We start from the raw sequence: 19,955 nt of genomic DNA, 5'->3' as shown, positions 1-19,955 counted from the left end.
TCACAAATTTTACATATGAAAGAAAAGGGAAAACAAAAAAGAAAAACCGGTTGTTGCTACAGATTCCTGTCTGCATTTACACAGGACATAGCAATGCAACCAATGTTCTACCTCATGATTTCCATTTTGTAAGATCACCACAATTAGGATTCCACTATCCCAGTCGACATATTTGACTATATCGTATGAAAGCAAAAACCAAAGCGTTCCAAGGTTGATTTACGTTGCTTATAGGCTGAGGCATGTTTAAAGGATTGGCAAATCCAATATCAAAATAATCAAATGGCTTGCAGATTAGAATTTAATGGAATTTCCCCAAAGTAGAACTTGTAATACCTTATTTGGATTACTCTAGAGCAAATTCTATCCCCGGAGCAGACGTAGTAGACGGTGGTGCCCATCACATTTTTAAATATATATTTCAGCTTCGGTTTCATTCAACACACTAGTAAGTAGTACATCGAGTGTCAGGTACAATCAAAATACAAGTCAGACAAACTAGTGTATCCGGTTGTCTAATTATTGAATCGGTCATGATGGCCTGCATGGCGGGGATTAACCCGCATCCGCATTTGTGAGTTCTGTTCAAGTCCACGCCGTTCACACTAGCAACGGCACACGACCAGCGACAATAACAATGACAAGGGTGATACTAGAGACGAAAGCACAGACAAGGAAGATACCGTCGGGTGATGTCCTGCTGACGCTAACCTCGATACAGACGAATACGAGGTTGAGGCTGATGCTGACGCCTAGGTGCCCAACCACGCTGCTGACAAAGAAGTTAATGAATCACCCAGGTAGGCATTCGGGAGGACGCTGCTATCCAAATATTTTGCACCATAACCAATTTGAGAACTACGAGACCTCAGAAATATTAAGATGGTTGAAGTACAACCGAAAGTGATCCTGGTCAGACCAACAGTAACGTTCGTGACGATCAAGCCAAAACCGGAAGTGAAGAGCACGTCAGACACGAAGACGAAGAGCAAAACAGAGACGAAACCAAAGCCCAAGCCGGAGGCGAAGAGCAAGTCGGAGGCGAAGGGCAAGAAGAGCAAACCAGAGACAAAACCCAAGCCGGAGACGAAGACCAAGCTGAAACAGGAGGCGAAGAGCAAGCCGGAGACTAAGGACAAACCGGAGACGAAACCCAAGCTCAAGCTGGAGGCGAGGATCCAGCCAGAGACGAAGGGCAACCCGGAGGCGAAGGTCAAAACAGAGACGAAACCTAAGCCCAAACAAGAGACAAAACGCAAGCTCAAGCCAGAGATGAAGAGCAATCCAGAGACGAAGGACAAACCAGAGGCGAAGAGCAACGCAAAGCCCGACATAAATCCCAAACTGAAAGCAGAGGCAAAGATCAACCCAAAGCCAGTATCGAAGACTAAGGCAACCCTAGACGCAAAGAGGCCTGATACAAAGACGAAAAGCAAGCCCGAGACGAAGAGCAAACTGGAACTAAAGACAAAGCCAGAAATGAAGCCAAAAGTCGAGCCAAAGAAAAAGACCAACCCGGCGAAGAATGTAACAACCAATTTGGAGACGACAACGAAGACCCAGCGGGGGGCCTAGAATATGCTAGCCCCATCAAATCCAACGGAATGGAGGAGGATGAGGTTGGTGACGATGAAGCTGACGCCAAATATTGGGCTGGTGAATATTCCAAATGCAACTAATAAGACGAAGCCGGGGGTAATAAAGATCAGTCCGCATCCTATATCCAGGACAATAAGCCTTGAAAGAATACGAAGCTCATACGGGACAAATACACAAAGAATAGCGAGATGAGCGTCTTCGGTCAAAGCCGGAATGGGTAGTTGATTTATCCTGAAGCTTATAATTTTTGATCTCATGCTCATTTGCAATATCCAATCGAATTATCATTGAATTAGCTCAATCCTCAGCCTCAACTCGTCTTTCTGGAGATGGTGAGACCCATGTGCTCCATAGGCCTATTTTCATTAGACATTTGTATCTTTCGAGAGATTGCGCGAAAGTAACGCCTCTCGTGGCCAATCACTAGAAGCACTCTCATATGAAACTCGAGGGCTCCAGGCCAATCTGCAGTTCGTTTTCCCGCTATAGATAGTCTACGACACATGGAAGCCGACATCTGCTCATCACCCGCATGCCTTTCAGCCTAAACTCCTCTGGTTCATCAAACTTGTGGAGAATGAGGCAGCAGTAGCACAGGAAATGATGGGGGAGGTCGCGTTCGATTTGGTGCAGCAATGATAGCTTGTCACTTCCTGACTGCCGTGGAAGAGTCGTTTTATCGTGATGAAGGGCCATGAAAAGTCGGCGGTTGCCTATCAAAAGTCAAAGGATATCTTTTGTGGGAGCAGGTCTGAGATTGAGAGTATGAGCTCCATGGGAAGCCCATTCAACGAGGTTGGTTGGAGGGCGATAGGCTGATGGCCCACGGGTAGCTGGTGTTCAGCCATTTTCCTCGAGTATGGACTGTCAGTAAAATACCCGGGACAAGTAGAAACAAGAGGAATGTCTGTGGGTGATTGTCTTTTGCTGACAGAAAGTGATGAGGGTTGTTGGAGCTAACCCTAGAAAATTAGTGTGAAGCTCTACCGTACTAGAAAGGTTGGCTCTGGGGCTGGTCAAGAAGACCATTGCCATCAAGAAGAAGTAAGACGCAGCTTAGTTGCAACAGGTATCTGATAGAAAAGTGAAAATGAAGTAGGGTGGAACACGTATGAAATTCGCGTGGGATAAGGAAATAGGTAGAGGATCGAACGCAGTCTCGGAATTTTATATAGGATATCTCGTCTCATAACTGTCTATCCTGCTATTAGGAGCTATCTATTGTGGGATGAAGTCACCCTGTTTGAAGAATTTGTTTCTTCATTGATCAAAGCATTGACGGAGTAACATACCAGGCCAGCAATTTCGACATAAGAACTGTATAGATATCCGTGGCCGGCGTCAATCTTCTCCTCTGACTCCCCATTTGTTCGACCAGGTCCCTAACATCCTCAGCTCTCTTTACTTCAACCTCTTCAACCATTCAGGAGAATCCTTCTTGTGCTCCTTACTGGGTTAAAGCCAATTGGTTTTATAGCCCTCAATGAACAAGAATAGCGTTTTACTGATCTAGTATTACAAATGCAAAGAAGGACTGTCAGGCATAGCCTAAATTCAATATGTAAATCACATAGCATTAGCTCGAGATATTCACACAGAAGCCCAATGGGGCGAAGAAAAGAAGTAGCCAGCACGCTCAGATGAACAATCAGCAAGAATGGTAAGAAAGAAAATCGAAGCTGGTAGCTTGTAGACCGGTAGAGACAAGATAGTTGGCGCTCATGTATATGCAAGGAAAGGCGGCCTGTGTATCGAAGGACACAGCAGGGAAAGTTGTGATAATGACTGTAGGGTTTTGAGAATGAATGTGAGGAGGAATAAATATCAACAGCAAGGGAACAGCTCTGCTTGTTCCCATAACTCCAGGAGAACACCCTGATAAATGGTTGAGAATAAAACAAGTTGTAAAAACAAGGAAATAGATTTTGTGGGGTGTTGGGAAAGGCTTTCTCTCTCAGGAGACAAGTGTAGAAAGGATAGGGGATAGGGAGAGGGCTTGGTTGGTTTTTATGTGCAAGGAGGGACAAACATTGTCGCCCATCACAATTCGGACTTGGCTGGTTCTTCGGCTTCCCATTGGGCTTTGCGTTTGCCCATCATCTCTTCGAGTACGTCGAGACGTTGGCGGGTGGTACGGAGGGCATGGTCCATCTCGCGGTCAGAGATCCTTTCTTCCCGAAGCCGTGCAGCGAGCTCACGCTCATCACTTGTACTGACTCCGGATGACCTGCGACTTGGGTGTGGCTCGGGCGATCGGTAAACGTTTGGAAAGACCATTCCGTCCATACCAACTCGGTCTTCAAGCCAGTTCCAGAGCTCAGTCTCTTCACGTCGCCACATCTCCTCATATGCAGCCAGTCTCTGGGGCAAGCCGTGACCGGGACAGCCGACTTCATGTGAAAGCGCGGATGGGGATGACGAGGATCGGAAGAACGCCATGTAGAATAAGATTCCGATAATTAGGATAGCGACGTTGCTACTCCATAGCGGGCTGAGAGCGCTGGTGAAGGGCTCTAGGAGGGGGCGGACTGGTTCGAATAGTCCCCATGATCCTCCCTTTCCGGCGGTGGGATCCACAGTAACCTTCAACGAAGCAGCTGCGACTGACTCCCGCGCTGCGCCGTCGCCCTTCTTGCGCTTTCCTTTGCCTCGTCCCGCACCATTCGTACGCCCGCGGGGAGCAACTCCAACTTGCAGGGCTTTGACAAGCTCATTACCAAAGGTCGTTTGCCCGTCGATTGCGCCTTTCTCAATAGGGCCCTTCAGCCAACTCTTGCCTGACCATTCAATAGTACAGGTCATGAGGAAGCGAGTTTGGTTGCCAGGAGCCCATGTAAAGAGGTACTTGGTCATGGTTGCAAAAACATTGCCACTGGGCACATCCGGTGTCTGGGTGCTCAGAGTGACAAGAACGGCCTTCTCAAGGTCTAGTAAGTCCATGGTCTCGGTACTGATACATTTCGTCTGCTTTGGGCCAATTGGAGCATTGAGGGGTTTGATGTATGAGTACTTCCTAGTTGGGGATTCGGTCGTTAAGCCTTTCGCTGTTCCCTCGAACTGTAGCTCTCCACATTTTTGATTCTCGGCAAGGAACTTGGTCATAAACTCGCCGGACGCCGGGCCAAAAACCAAAGAGAAGACCTTGCCGAGCGGTGCTGGAATTATCTCATCTTTGATGACTTTTTCATACTGTCCGTTGGCGTCGACGTATTCGGTGGGTGCATGTGTAGCCGGGCCTGGGAAATCAGCAGGCGCATCCTTGGAAGTGCCTTTGTCTCCGTTCTTTTTATCGCCATTTCCATTCGTGCTGGCTGCTGGCACAGCTGCATTCGCGGACAGACTGGACGCCTTGCGGCTTAATCCTTTTCGCACTGGCAATGATGCTGCACTAGCGTTGGCACTGTCACCGGCCTCGAAGAAGCTATCGGCATGGTCTCCTTCCTCGTCCTCGTCATATATTTCGTCTTCGTCCGAAACATCGCTCTCGGATCCGCTTCCCTCCTCCTCCCCCTCCCCAACCTTCTCTGTCTTATCACCGGTTCCATTGGTCACACGGGTTCCGTTCACAGAGCTTTTGATGGTGGGGTGGTTGATCTTCCAAATATTAACCATTAAGTCATATGTGGACTCGCGACTTAGCAAACTGCGGAAAGTGTGACGCGCGTGGAGTGTCTGAATGGCAATAGCATTGGGGAACACCATGGCTGTGCTCTCCTTTTCTATAGCAACAATCTCATCGAAGCTGATCACTAGAGTCGTGACCCATCCCAGAATGTTACTAGAGAAGCAGATGTGGCCTTCCGAGATGTATATGCGGCCAGCAAGAATGATTTCACGTTGCAAAGCACAGCTATAATCCTCGATAAGATAATCATCTTCGGGTACACTTCGGAACAGTTGGTGAAAGTCCCGATTGCGCTTTTTACTCGCAACCGCGAAACCAGTCAACCGAGGCACACTAGAATTGACACCAGGAGCACCAAGTGCAATGGCATTCATGCCAATCGCTCCGATTGTCGAGGTTGTAGCCCCAGACGAGCCCCGATGGCGCCGGGCAAGTCTACTGCGCACACTACCCGTGCGTCGAATGCCACCGCTTAGGTCACCGTCAATGACACTACCACTGGGGGGAGTTTGATCACCCATAATTGGGCCATCTTTCGGAAGTGAGGTAGTAGACTGAATCTCCAGGGCCTCTTCTGTGGGGCCCGCCAATGAAGCATCTGAGGGCCTCGCGTATGCTACTTGAACAGCGCGCGCTGCGCGTTTATCTTCAAGTTTGGCAGCTTCATCATCTCGCCGGGAAACAGCTGTGTTTTTGCGCTTGTCAGTTGGGTTCCCTGGTTTTGTAATCACCACGCCGTCGGCAGTCGTGATTGACTCACCGGGTCGTGCGTCGATGTCCAGATGACTGAAGTTCAGATCGCCTGCCCCGAGAGTCTCTACGGCAGATGGTCTCCCTTCCGCAATTTTGCTGCCGTTGTCTGATGTTCTTTCACCGTCCTCCGGAGTGGGTTCATTGACAGATTTATCTGCATCAGCAGGAACAGGTTGGGCAATTGGACGATTTTTCTGTTGTGCATTGATAGTGTTGCTGAAGGAGGTGGCAGCGTTTTGCGCCACTGAAAACACCGAGGAGAAGAAGCCACTTTGTTGGGTTGAAGGCACATTCTTCGCCCCGGGAGTCTTTTCTTCAAGAGGCGTCAATGCAGACACCGAGGTGGACAATTTACTTGGGCCATGAGCTGCAGAAGCGGACCGCACCCGGCGGTGGGAGATCATGTTTCCAGAGGGGCTCACGGTAGTGACTCCGGAGGACGGAGAATTTTCAGATTGTAGAGACTCGGGTGAATCGGTAACATTGTTAGACAAGATTTGCGCACTGAGCGGGCGGTACTCAGTTGGTGTTGGAGGGGTTACAGTTGTCGCTGGCGCAGGAATAGCGGTATGAGGGGGGTGTTCGGCATGGGGCTCGCTTCAAGCGAACGAGGCTTGTTGTCCGTTAGATCGGTACGAATTGGCGCAGGTACAGGCGGGACATCGCTGGGGGCTGCCTGTGCTCGTTTCGATGATAGACTGCTCCGCCGGCTGGCTCCGAACAGACCCCGCCCACTCTTGTTGCCCCCAGACTTATTTGATGAATCCTCAGTGTCGTCATTGGCGCCTTTCTTGTCCGAGTTGAAAAAGCGTCTTCCAGGAGATATCCCGCGTTTCTTGCCATTTGCGTCCGTGGGGACATCCAATGCCATGCCCGATGTTGCGCGTCGGGACATTCTTTCGCCTGGGATTGATTCTGAGCCAGTGGCACTCAGACCGCTAACAGCTGATTCGGCATCGGTGTGAGAGTCTTCCGTGTTTGTGGCATCTACCGATTTGGTCTTAAACAAAGGTGAGGACGAGGTGTAGAATCCGGCATGGGAGCTATGCGAGGTGAGCGGCGGAGGCCTAAAAGAAGCTCAGCTGATTAGGAGTAGTCCAAAATAATAAGAGGGCTAGTTTCTCAACTTACCCGTCTGGCTCTTCATCATCGGTCAACAGACTATTGCCTTCGCCCTCCGGCGCAAAGCTCTCTCCGTTCGACGACGGGGCTGCGGAGGTCCCATCCCGGGACTGATTGGATCGGCTTTCATGTAGGTCATTTTCCAAAACCACAGTGGGCACCGGTGGCTCGTCGGATTGTTTTTGATTCTTCTTTTTATTCTCTTTCCGCCTCCGACGCGCCTCGAGTAGCTTTGAGAATCCACTAGGGCCAGCCTTGGGATCTACTACTTCTCCGCCTTGGGTTTTTGGTCTCTCGAGGGTGGAATCATGGGATGAGCGACCATTGCTCTCCAGTGCACTTGATTCTGCAGATACTGTCCAGGAGCGGCGCGATCTGTTTTCGCCTCTCAAGCTTGAAGACGAAGAGTCGGCCATAATTGAGGGAATGTAGAGGGAATGGGGATCGGGGGTTGGTGCGGGCAGACCGGGCGACTCAAGGAAAAGTTGTCATGAGGTGTGTATGTTGAAGACTTTCTCTCTCTCTTCTTTTTATGTAAGAGAAGTTCCGTACATCGACGGAGAGACAAAGTGAAAAGAGAGAGCGACGTGTTGAATTGTCCGAACATCCCCTGGAGCTCCGCAACTTAGTCACCCGCCAAGTTACGACCGGGGGGTTTCTGAAACTTGAGACTATCTTTTGCTGTTCTTTGCTGTTCTTTGCTGTTTGTTGCTGTTCAATTGATTTGATTTGGACTAGTGATATGTTTTCTGGTATCTTTTTCTATTCTTGCAATTTCCCTAATTCCCTGGTTCCTCCAAGAACGAGGTGACAGTATAGCTATAAGCATCTAATGCTTGAGCTCCGCTTCTCCACTGTTTAGAATGCGGATGTGACTTGACGTTTTCGCTGTTTTCGGTCTATTTAGTTGCATATGTAGGATCTAAGATGTGTTTTGATAAGTTTTAAGAGAATTGGTTTGATTTCAAGGGTTCTCTGGTGTACAAAATGTAGGTGTATCGCTCGTGCGACTGTCAAATCCCAACCCCATTCACTTCGCATAACGTCACTTCTCCAACATTCCCCGGATAAATCCCAAAGGAATGCACCTCATCTTTCTCGCTGAACTCCTACATGTGAACTTATTTTCGTCATGGAAATAGCTCCTTTGGCCCTGGTAAGACCTCAACCCCCCTCATTTTCCAGGATATTCTGACCGCATCCAGGCCCACACTCATGCGCGGAACGCCGTGCTAGAGACTCGTAAGGCCAACCCAGTCGCTGCCAGTGAGGAGCATGATCTAGCTGCTGGTGAATTTGCAACCGCTGCACAGAACAGCTCCGACCATGAGGTGAGTTTTGATTCAGTAGAAGATCTACCCCCACTCGGCTCTGAGCTAACGCGTCATAGGCGCTACGGACTCTACGTTTACTCGAAACTCACCACAAGAAACTCGCCGAGATCCTCCGATTCCAGCATGAACATCCAACCACCCTCCCTGCCGAAACAGTATCCGCTACTACTACCTCATCCACGTTAGCGACCCAGCAGACCGCAGGTGATCTTGGGGCCACAAAGGGCGCAAGTGCGAACCAGGATGCACACCTACCACCAAGATTGGTGGGTAATACTCGTCTACCAAGTCGGGATAAATCCTCTATCGCTAGTAATCTGGCATCCGCCCGAGGAATCCCGTCGCACCCCCAGCGTGGATCGCCAGTGTCGCCGACACTTACATCGCAACATGTCGCAGCAAAGATGACCGAACCCCCACCGAAGGCTAAAGCCGGCGAAACAAGGCTACGTGACGGACCAGCTAAAAGTCGACACGGTCGTGCTTCGGCACCTAGACAACCATGGTCTCCTCCGACCCCCAGTTCCACTGAGGTCGTTTCCCAGCAAACGGTACCCCCCAGTGCAGCTGAATCCGGGGCATCGAAAGATAAGCCTGCAATTGCTGATGAAGCATTCAACCGTTTCTACTCAGCCTTCGGGGGATTGGTCTCCAAGGTGTCTGGGCCTTTGGCATTCGCGGGGATTCAAATGGGGTCTGCCGATCCAGTCCGCGTTGAACAAAGCCGTAAGTCCTCAGCCGAGGTGAAACTGGATCGTGAACATGCTGTTCTAGATCGCTCCATAACCGCGGGTGAACCTGACGTGAACAAACTCTTCTCTCGAGCCGCATTGCGGTCGATTCGGGACGGCTCTGGGGCAGGTCCGGGGAACCCAGCAGAGTCATTCTATGTCGTCCCAACCACAGGCGGGACTATGTCATACGCAGGAATCCTCACCAGAGCCGAAAGGCAGGCACGCAGGAACAGCCTCGAGGATGGTGATGACGACTTTGTGGATGCGCGAGAGACCCCCTCATCTCCTGAAATGCGTCACAGTGCCAGCGGTTCACGCATATGGGCGGGTCGACGCGGCGCACCCGATAAGCTTACCACCCCGCAGACACAGAAGACAATGGAAGAGATGCAGGTGGAGAATGAGACATTGAGGGGCTTGACCGATTCGCTTGCGACACGATTGCATATGTGGGAGGTGAGCGCGCAATCTTCGTCGTTGGCGCTGCAGCAATCAATCCGAATGATGCACCGCCAAAGCGGGGGGACGCCTGATTATTTCCAGCCTTCAACGGCCACTACCTCGCCTGTTGCTACGCTGACCGCGCCGCCAGTTGCGGCTGATACTGACGCTCGGATCAAAGAACTCGAGGAGCAGATCAAGCGTAGTGAGAAAAAACTTGAAACCGCTACGCACGAGAATGACAAGCTCAAAAATGTTCTTGGGCGATATCGAGACCGCTGGGAGAAATTGAAAGAGGGTGCCAAAACTCGGAGAGCGGAGGGTCGCTCCGGGGACAGTCAGAGCAATCCGCCTCCCAGTGGTACTAGCAAGCCGTCGGAAATCTCATCATCTCCAGATCCCGGTCGAGGTTCCTCTGCTAGTCAAACAACGTCTCGTGCTGCGGGTGATAGCCCGGCATAGTCTCGCAACATCCATTCTCGGTCGTTGAAAGCAGCGTTCAGTCCCCTCAGGCTTAACCCAATTTTTATGAGATATCCTGCATGTGCATACTCAGAGCCTTTATGATCCCATGACACTATTTATGAAGTTTCGGTTACAATCAATTATCATCCATATTTATTTTTTCTGAATAGATTAGTGCCTAGGTAACTGTTAGACTTCTATCTAATCCTAGCCAAATGGAAGTGTCCGAAGGAATATATGAGGTGACATGGATAGATGAAGAGATGATTAAATATAACATGCATGTCCCCAAAGCTATTTAAGAATACGATTAAGGGAAGGAGAGGATATAGAAGAATTTGACTGGATATCTGAAAATTGTCCAGTGTTAAATATATACAATACACACAACAGACTATGTACTAATAACCAATTTCCCTCCAACATAAACCTCTCAGCAATCACTGAACAATAAACGTAGCGTTGCCACGAATATCCTCAGAGCTGCTACCAACAAGGACGGTGAACCGACCAGGCTCAACAACATACTTCATCCGGGTATTCCAAAGACCAATATCCTCAACCTTAATAGGAATCTTAACAGTCGTAGTCTTTCCAGCAGGAATAACCACCTTCTTGAATCCCTTAAGCTGGCGATTAGGAACAACAACAGAGGCAATATCATCCTTGATATAAACCTGCACAACCTCCGTACCCTCACGAGTAGCATGAGTATTAGTCACATCAACACTGACAGTGACAGTCTTCTCAGAAGCAGAGATCTTGCTCTTGTCGAGCTTAACAGTTCCATACTTGAAGCTGGAATAACTCTTTCCATAGCCGAAGGGGTACCACGGCGAGGCATCACCGAGAACGTACGACTGGCCGAAGACGAGGGTTCCATTCTCATACTTGTGGCCTGGGTTTCCCATGAGGCGTCCGGAGTTGAGGTAGTCGTAGAAAATTGGGAGATCGCCCACGTAACGGGGGAAACTGACGGATAACTTACCGGAGGGGTTGTAGTCGCCGAAAAGGACGTCGGCGAGGGCGTTGCCGCCCTGTTCGGATGGGTAGAACTGCTGAACGAGGGCAGCGGTTGAGTTTGCGATCCAGGTGTCTGTAATCGGCTTGCCGCTTGATAGAACGACGATTGTTGGCACGCCGGTGTCGGCAATGGCTTTGATAAGAGGTCCTTGGGCGCCGACGAGGGATAGGTCGTCTGTATCGATGTGTTCGCCAGTTCTTTTTGCTTGTCAGTAACTGAAACTTGCTCGATATATCTTGAAATAAGTTTGGTTTACTTACGTTGCGTTCACTCCGGACCAGATTTCCCTTTGATCGCGAGACCAGGTTCCGACAACGACGACAGCCACGTCGGACTTCTTTGCGGCTTCGACTGCCTCATCGAAGCCTGACTGGTCATTGCTCCAGCGCTCGCATCCTTGGGCGTAGTTGACTTGGGCATTGTCGCCAACTGCAGCCTTGATACCATCGAGGGGAGTCACACCCCGGTACTGACTCTTGTAGACGACGTAGTCACCGTACTATAAGCGTCGTTAGTATATATCCCAGCTGACAAGTAAATAAGAATATTGAACTTACGTTCATGTAGCCATGAGCCATGGGTCCGATGACGGCAATGTTACTCGACTTCTTCAGAGGCAAAATGTCATCGTGGTTCTCAAGCAGAATGATAGACTCCTTATCCAAGTCTCTTGCAATCTTCACAGCCTCGGGGCCGTTGATGAGCTTATGCCATTCGTTCTGAGGCGCAGCAGGGTACGGGTTCTCAAAGAGACCCATTTCGAACTTGGCCCGAAGCAACCTGGAGACAGCAGTGTCCACAACCTTAATATCGAGTTTGCCGGACTTGACAAGCTCGGGGATCTTCTGGAAGTTGCTATTCGGTAGTCAGCAACTGTATCTGTATTGTGCGGATTTCAATGGAGCTTACAATGAACCACCTCCCATCTCAACATCGGTTCCAGCATTCAGCAGCTGCGTGGTAACCGCTTCCATGTCGATGGGATCGCTCTCGCAAAGGTGGAAGTAGGAGCACACTCTGTCACTTCCACCGGCGTCAGTCATGACGAAGTACTCATATCCCCATTCCTCTCTCAAGATCTCGGTGAGAGTGTGGTAGTCAGAGACTGCAGGAATTCCGTCATATCTAGAAATGAATGTTAAAATGGCAATATCAGACAAAAGGGACCAGGCTAGACTTACGAGTGGTACGCAGCCATGATAGACCAAGCACCGGCATCAATGATAGCTCGCTTGAAAGGAGGTAGCCATCTATGTAATGATCAGTCAACTGTTTAGTCTCCAAACTTGGGGCTGACATACGTTGTGCGCAACTCTCTTTCACCACCGTGAACTGGGCCAGTATTTAGACCCTGCTCGGGGGCGCTGAAGCCCGCAAAGTGCTTGACCATAGCGGATACATTCTTGCCCTGTACACCCTTGACGTAGCTATAGCCGATTTCGCCGGCAAGGAAAGCGTCCTCGGAGAAGGTTTCTTCGACCTTTTGTCTTGTCGTTAGCTTCGTTGCGCTGAATGTGTTGACATAGAGATGAAAATTACCCGACCAAATCGAGGCTCACGAGCGAGATCAACAACAGGAGCGAAGAGCTGATTAACACCCAGTGCTAAGGCTTCTTGTGCGGTGATTTCCGCCATTTTTTCGACAAGCTGCACAATATCGTGTTAGAACTCAACAGCAGTATGTATAACAGTACATTTGTAATCGTTACTTACATCTGTGTTCCATGAGGATCCATAGGCAATGGGTGAGTTGAAGATAGTGGCATTGCCAATCAAGAATCCGTGGATACCTGGTGCAAGAAATATCATGAGTTTGGGTTCCAATATAACTGGAGACTTTATGCTTTTGTGTACATACCCTCAGACTGAACAAGCGCGGGAATTCCCAGAGTGGTGTTGTGGAGGAGGTAGTCCTGGGCTCTCTTGACGTTCTCTGAGATCCAATCCCAAGGAACAGGGTATCCGACTGCAAGTCATTAGTATTTGTGTTTCTGCGGACTAGTGGGAAAGGACCCAACAGCGAAATAGAGGACTCCCATACCATAGAACATGCCTGACCTCTCGGCCATTTGGTCTACCAGCCCGGTATAGTTGAACGCTCCTGTGGTTTCATTCATCCATTTTCCCATATCACCTACACAAGCATCATTCAGCAATTAGAACTCCCCATGGTGGGGATTGAGATAAAATCATACCCTGAGTCAACTGAGACCTCTTATCCTCAATAGTCATCCGGCTCAATAAGTCTTTCACTCGCTTTTCCACTGGAGCATGGGGATCCTTGTAGAGAGGGGTGGAGGTCGGTTTTCCCAAAGCTAGGGCAGCAAAGAGCTGCACGAGCAGCAGCCCATTGGAAAGCAGCTTGGCCACCATTTCGAGAAGACAACAGCTTCTTTTCCACAGGGGTTGGAATGAAGAAAAAGAAATTCCTGGGGAAGCTCTTCATATAAAGTCATGCCGACCGGCAATTGAATCCCTTGCACTGTGGAGACAAGCGACTCAGGGTGCAGACAAGTCGCATCATTGCATGTGAGGAAGGCACGAGGTCATACCACTTGGCGTACCATTTCGCGTCGGAAATGAAGCCGAAAGCTCCAAATAGGATCGAATTGGCCTCAACGGCTGCAGTAGTGCTCTGCTTGGCATCGTTAGAACTGAGCTAGCACTATCAAGAGACGGAGCAATCCCCCGTCTCCACATTGGCATGGCGTTTTCTGGGGTATATCAAATAGCCGGATAAATATCGGTCTGAAGTATAGGCTAAAGTGGTGTAAGAGTTGTGCCCCAACCCTACTGCCACAACAAAATCCCTACTTGCACACATATCTAAACCCTCTTGGGGATAATACCCCTTGGCACTCTATTTTCAATACAAGGGCTATTTTTTATTATGGTATCACCATAGTAAATCCACCCCAGCCACATACTAGTAGTACTTCTATGATCTGTTCTATGCTCAGCCCCATATTAATTCCCTGTACCGAATAATGATACCTCTATTACCCCGTACTTATCCCTATCTAGCGGATCACCTTAAACAAAAAAGATCAAGATTAAATACGAAAACGCCTTGATATATCTCTATGGTTTTTATTGTAGACCGCCTGACGCCGGGGTCTACCTATTCACAGTGTATAAAAATATTGTCGTCGGCTTAGATTTAGGGATATATATATAGTGTGTACACCACTAAAATTCTGAAATTTTTATGTGAGCCTATTATAAAAAGAAAAATTAGAGAGCACCCATGCTATATAATTTAAACATCGCAAGGGCTACGGGATGGGACACAAAGCATGTCAACTACTAGTCTCACTGCATATTGCCATGGTGAGGCCACAGCATCAAACATAGGTTGACTAGTGTGTGATATATACGTGCTTTAGGAATGTTCTTTTTACGTATGTTTTTTTTTCATGTCTTCTTCAGTGCGTAGCTTCTGTGTGCGCATAATCTGAGCTCACTGCGCTTTCTGGCACAAACCAAAGCAAATAACAGGAAAGCTTTTTAAGACCATAAAACCATGCATTACGGTGTTTAACAGGCACCTATGAAAGCATTGGAGATGGCTTAGTGGGGAATAAAATGGCACACAGTTGTCTTCTGTCGGCATGGTCGAAGTTTCATCTGACGTTTTCTGGGAAACATACTTTGGAAGGCCGAACTGCGCATCTTCATTTTTATTTATTTTTAGATAGTTAGCTATTTCATTTTACCAAGTACTACTCGAATTCTCAGGTTAGAAACGAAGTTTTATTGTCTAAGGAATAGACAATGACTTTCAATTACAACTTCATAACTATCTTCGTATATATCAGACGCGGAAATAATTATCACGTTAATTATAGGACATCAATGATGTAAACATGAGCGGAGTTTGACGAGTGGATGTCTCATTCCCATTACCACTTGGTCGGTCCGAAGGTCTGACCCTCAGGCAAGATGACCTGAACAGCACTACCTTCATAATCCATGGTGGCGAGAGCCTTGGTGTTACCCCACCAGCTGGGGAAACTCGAATTGCTCAGACTGATAGCGAAGAGCATCACGATCAGACACAACGCAGTACCGACATCCAGGCCGGCTGAGATAACATAGTTGTACTCCATCCACCAACCACGCCAGCGGTTGCGAATGAACTTGTTGAACAGGAATCCAATACTACCCCACATAAGATATGTGAGGGGAGTAGCGGGGGGAATCATGCCGGTACCACTGAAAATCAGAGGAGCGTTCAGGAACTTGGCACCGCTCTTGGGCCATTTGCGAGCAACAGCCCAGATAATGGCAGGCAGGGCGAAACCGGCGAGCCAGAACCACTGGAGGCTGGCGTACATCTGGCCAATGGAGAACATGCGCTTGGGGCCGATAACACCCCAAATGATGGAGGCGTTGAAGAAGACGCGGCCGTTAGGGCAGGTGTAGTTGTTTGCTTGGTGGGGGTCGCAAATATTGCTAATGCTACCGAACGCCCAGTTCAGCACTGCGACCTGCACCACTGAAGACCAGATGCAGGCAACCATCTGTGCCCAGAAGGTGACACGAGGGGGATCTTCATATAGTGACCTGTAATCATGTTAGGGTTGTAAAACATAAGGTGGAGGTCGTGGAATGCGAAGGGGTCTTACCAAGCTTCATATCTTGACAGAAGTACAATGCCTGAGACATCGAAATATAACCGTATGTCTTGAACAGCATCATGGCCATGGGCTTACCAGGCTGAATGTAACCGACGATGAATTCAGTAATGACGTTAAGACCAAGCTGAATATTCGTGGTAGCCTGGATCATGCCAATGGGTAGGGTCCAGAGCACGGCAATGAGGAGAGAGACGAAGAACGCCCACCAGGAGAGATGGGTGGGATAGGAAAGCACGACTGCCAATCCAATGACTGTCATGATCACAAGAACGATAACATACCACCAGACAGGCACGGTCTCATACTTGGCCATGAGGCGAGAGTGAATATCCTCGTGCTTGACGTTGACCTCGCGCATGCGGCGATAGATCTCCTTCCCGTGGAACAAGGCAACGTGGACAATAACAGCGGCCAGACCAGCAAAGGACAGACCGTAGCATAGGGCGAATGTAGTAGAGAGGAAAAGAGGGGAGTAGTTGTTATACTTCGCCAAATCGAAGGTGTACTCGGAGGTCAGAATACGAGTGACATTGTAAACTCCGCCAGTGTTGTCGTAGCTGCTGGAGTCCGAGATAGGCAGGTATTTTCCGTAGAAGATGTTGGAAAAGTGCAGTGCCGGGGTAATGATCCAGAACCAGGCGACCAAGCCAATAAGGGTGTTGGCAATGGCAAACCAGGGGGACATCATAGGACTGGTCACATAACCGGAGATAATAGACCAATCGAAAGAGATAGGGATCAGCGAGATACCAGTAGAACCGCCGAACAGTTGGTTGATAACGACGTGGTTGGGCTTGATCCAGGTGACAAATGCAAACACACTCAGGAAGGGAGCGATCAGACCCGGGAACCAATACCAGCAGAAGGCACCGGTCATGACATAAATGAACAAGCGGTACCGGTTGATGGTCCAGCCGGCTGTCCTAGCGGGGTCTGGCTTGCTGAGACCACGATCGTGCATGGCTGTGAATAGAGTTGTGTTGACCAGGTTGGCGGGCCAGATCATAGCAGCAGGCTCCACCAGGAAGCGATGCAATACTCCACCCAAGCCGAATCCGAGTGTCTGGGTGGAGATGGTGACGAAGACCTCAAAGGGCCATCCGTAGCGTTGTCCATAGAAGCCTCGCTGCGCTGTAATAATATCTAGGGTATACGCAAACCCACCCGCAAAGGTTGCGTTGGCCATAATAGTGATGAGGGCATGTTCTTTCTTGGTGAAAGGCCCTGGGTTGAGCTCGCACTTTCTGCCGAAAAAGGTGAAGGTAACGTTGGGGAGAGCACGAGCCCAGGCCAAACCGAAAGGAAATGCGACGACTTCGGCGATGTAAGAGGTAATAGAGATGGTAGGGCTGTGCAGCGAGAATAGAGCGTTGAGACCAGATCCGAGAGTAGCAAACAGGAGACCCAAGGTCCAGGCACGGACGGTGTTTCCAGTGCCTCCTTCATCGTAGTTCAGGACTGCAGCACGAACTTCGGGGTAAGGAGAGTCCTCGATCAGGTCCTCAACAGCGTGGGCCTTGAGTTCGGAATCTCCCGATGTGAGGGCATCATCCAACTCTTTCTCAATCTCGCTAGGAAGGTTGGGATCAAATTCATGTGCCTCTTTGAGGTCCTGCAGATCATCGATGGTGGCAGGGGGCATCTCTGCCACCGATATACCGGTAGACTTGCCCGACATGGTTGAAAATCAGTGCATGAAATTTCGTAGCTACGAAGACGCGCGCCACTGATAGATATAATAACTGAATGACTACTGAGGTATGCATAGCCTTATCAGGCCGAATTAGATTTCATGTTAGCCACAACCGGAGCTCCGTTTGGAAGTCCGACGGTGAAAGCACGGATTCCACCTACAGCCGCCGCTACGACTAGCTACATGGGGCATCCACGTATCATGGGCCGACGTCGCCCCCCTCCCCCAGAGGAAGTGAGCGGAGGAGATAACACACCTGTTGTACCACATACGGAGTAGGTATGTTGTAATAACGTTGGAACATTTCGAAAGAGACCTTATTACTACTCCGTAGTTAATTCATTTTCATTTTCAATCTTCATTATGCGATGGCATTTTAGACGAACTATATGCCGATGTCAAAAGGAATCATTAACTACCGTTGAGGAACGATGTTTGTCTGATATTTGGAAGGCCTTATTCACAGACCTTTATTTCTCCAATGGATTCACATAATCTTATCGTGTGTGGTAGCTTTCCCCGATGTCCAAGCTTGCCTTGTGGTTAGTGTTGGTCTCCACCTCGGAGACAACAATATAACCAACTAATCGAGTTAGAACCCCGGTCTTCCAGCAGAATCCCGGTTTCATGTCTTGGAATTACCACCTTTCATATTTGAACTTGGATACCCTTGAAATTTATCCTTGAAATTACTCCTTAGAGTCATATAAAAAAAATATGAAGTTCAAATATCCAAGAGAAAGTGATATAGACAAGAAACACCAAGAAACACCAAGACACAACCAAGACACAACCAAGAAAGGACCAAGAATCACCAAGCTTTTGTTCTTTAAAGTTGCCAAGACTTTCCGTCCAAGGTTGGGAATGTCCCGGTCACATGGCATTTTATCGGGGAAACTATAACTCACTAATCCCAATCAGGCAACTACTTTCCAGGTGGCTTGACTCTTTCGCTTCAAATCGCCCTATCACTTTGCCCAACCTCGTTTCCCGGCATCCGAGCCCCGCCAAGGCCCCATAGGTTTTGCGCCCTTCACTGCAACGCAGTGGCGTTTTAGGGGAATTAGCATCAGCTGGAGAACCTAGTCCCCATCATGATAGTCTGATAGGAGGGATGGGTGAACCTTTCAAGTTCGTATATGTAGCCAAATTCGAAACATGCGACGCTTTCCGTTATCTCTCTTGCCACTCTGGAACCTTGGAAACTACATCGTTGTACGAAACCAGTTTGATAATTAAATTCAGTCTTGATGTGATTGGTCGAACACTGAAACAAAAGATAGGTAGCCATATGAAAATAGGTACTACACGGAGTATACACTCATATACTCCGTACATTAGAGCCGAGGTAGAGCCGAGGTCAGGCAACGTGAGACTCGAGTATGCATTCATAATTAACATAATAATTAGCATTATAATACGGGGAAAGGTAGGTACTCCGTACATCAGGTGGGTTGGTGCATGCCACTGCATGGCATGGTATAATAGAGTTTTGAAAATAGAGGCTATTATAAACAACGTCGCATGCTATTTCGAACCCTGTCCTTGTGTCTGTTTCCTCGACGGAGTAATGGATTCCATCTTGTAGTGATAGCGGTCGCATGCTCGGACCTGTCGCATGGTGTTCTGTGTGCGATCATTCGACATATTAGGCTTGATATACTCATCGAAGTCGTCATTGAAGTCGGCGATTTCATATGTGCACTAGGACTTTATGGAGTCTGGAAGCTCGGGCTTGTTTCCATCACTAATCTTTTTCTTTTTCTTTTTTTTTTTTTTTTTTTTTGGACAGATTTCAGGGTGGATTCATGCGTGAATTTCCAATGCCATTGCGAAGACCATGCAGGCGAGGAAGGTGGAAAGGACATAGCGGGGAAGAGAAAGAGAGAGCAGGCTGGTTGAGATCGCTGGGTGGGCCCGATCATAGAGCAGATCATGGATCATGGATCATGGAAGTACATGTACTATGTGGCTGAGGTGGTTCGAAAGCTGTGTTTATTACTGTGGTGATTACCATAATAAATGACACTTGTATTGAAAATGGAGTGCCACGAGGTACTACCCTTATTTGGCTTAGGCTACTGTGCCCCGTAGTAATAATACTACCAAGAGCTCCTTATGGAAAACATCGGTTAAATTGACTTCAAAAGTGGAGGATGAACCTATAACTTAAACATCCTGGGGTAGCTGGCTGCGCCCCCTGGGGGCGGTGGTGCGTGCTCGTCTTTTCTACCTATGGGAGCTGCCATTTTTATCCAGGGGGTGAGATCCTCCCGGAAACCGGGGGTGAAGAATGATACGTGGAAATGTCCACTATGGATAAATTGAACGTAGAAGAGGCTAAAGGTGAGATTGGTGGCTAATAACGCCGAGAACTTTGTGGTTGAAGTACACGGCGTGAAAATAAAGAAATGGTACATTGATAAATTCTTAAACATATACCAGCAGAATGCATTGCCAAATTACAAGAAGATAATGATGAAGATCTACCAGAAAAAAGCGCGGGGGGAATCGAGGAAGAGGGG

At 48.7% G+C, this 19,955-nt stretch overlaps 5 protein-coding genes across 5 annotated transcripts; 2 read left to right on the top strand and 3 right to left on the bottom strand.

The window, feature by feature from the left end:
• Positions 1-882: 882 nt before the first annotated feature.
• On the top strand, positions 883-1,575 carry N7487_000785 (uncharacterized protein; the record flags this gene model as incomplete). Its single annotated transcript, XM_056868533.1, has 1 exon — positions 883-1,575. The coding sequence occupies one exon, from the start codon at positions 883-885 to the stop codon at positions 1,573-1,575; it is 693 nt and encodes a 230-aa protein (XP_056733317.1).
• A 2,064-nt stretch (positions 1,576-3,639) lies between these two features.
• N7487_000784 (GRAM and VASt domain-containing protein) lies at positions 3,640-7,515 on the bottom strand (the record flags this gene model as incomplete). Its single annotated transcript, XM_056868532.1, has 3 exons — positions 3,640-6,481; positions 6,520-7,044; positions 7,109-7,515. 3 exons carry the CDS (start codon positions 7,513-7,515, stop codon positions 3,640-3,642), a joined length of 3,774 nt encoding a protein of 1,257 aa, XP_056733316.1.
• Positions 7,516-8,231: 716 nt separating this feature from the next.
• On the top strand, positions 8,232-10,070 carry N7487_000783 (uncharacterized protein; the record flags this gene model as incomplete). Its single annotated transcript, XM_056868531.1, has 3 exons — positions 8,232-8,255; positions 8,305-8,430; positions 8,490-10,070. 3 exons carry the CDS (start codon positions 8,232-8,234, stop codon positions 10,068-10,070), a joined length of 1,731 nt encoding a protein of 576 aa, XP_056733315.1.
• Positions 10,071-10,513: 443 nt separating this feature from the next.
• Positions 10,514-13,470, bottom strand: N7487_000782 (uncharacterized protein; the record flags this gene model as incomplete). The annotated part of the gene is made up of 11 exons (XM_056868530.1): positions 10,514-11,294; positions 11,358-11,596; positions 11,655-11,952; positions 12,007-12,222; positions 12,279-12,347; positions 12,399-12,577; positions 12,637-12,744; positions 12,811-12,887; positions 12,956-13,063; positions 13,139-13,231; positions 13,293-13,470. The coding sequence occupies 11 exons, from the start codon at positions 13,468-13,470 to the stop codon at positions 10,514-10,516; spliced, it is 2,346 nt and encodes a 781-aa protein (XP_056733314.1).
• Positions 13,471-14,999: 1,529 nt separating this feature from the next.
• Positions 15,000-17,415, bottom strand: N7487_000781 (uncharacterized protein; the record flags this gene model as incomplete). Its single annotated transcript, XM_056868529.1, has 2 exons — positions 15,000-15,649; positions 15,726-17,415. 2 exons carry the CDS (start codon positions 17,413-17,415, stop codon positions 15,000-15,002), a joined length of 2,340 nt encoding a protein of 779 aa, XP_056733313.1.
• Between the last annotated feature and the right edge of the window lie 2,540 nt (positions 17,416-19,955).

Source organism: Penicillium crustosum (genome assembly GCF_028827405.1).
Source record: "Penicillium crustosum strain IBT 35664 chromosome Unknown utg000001l_segment0_segment0, whole genome shotgun sequence".
Classification (NCBI taxonomy): Eukaryota; Fungi; Ascomycota; class Eurotiomycetes; order Eurotiales; family Aspergillaceae; genus Penicillium; species Penicillium crustosum.
The sequence above is the reverse complement of the archived record's forward strand: the minus strand, read 5'-3'. Positions and strand labels throughout refer to the sequence as shown.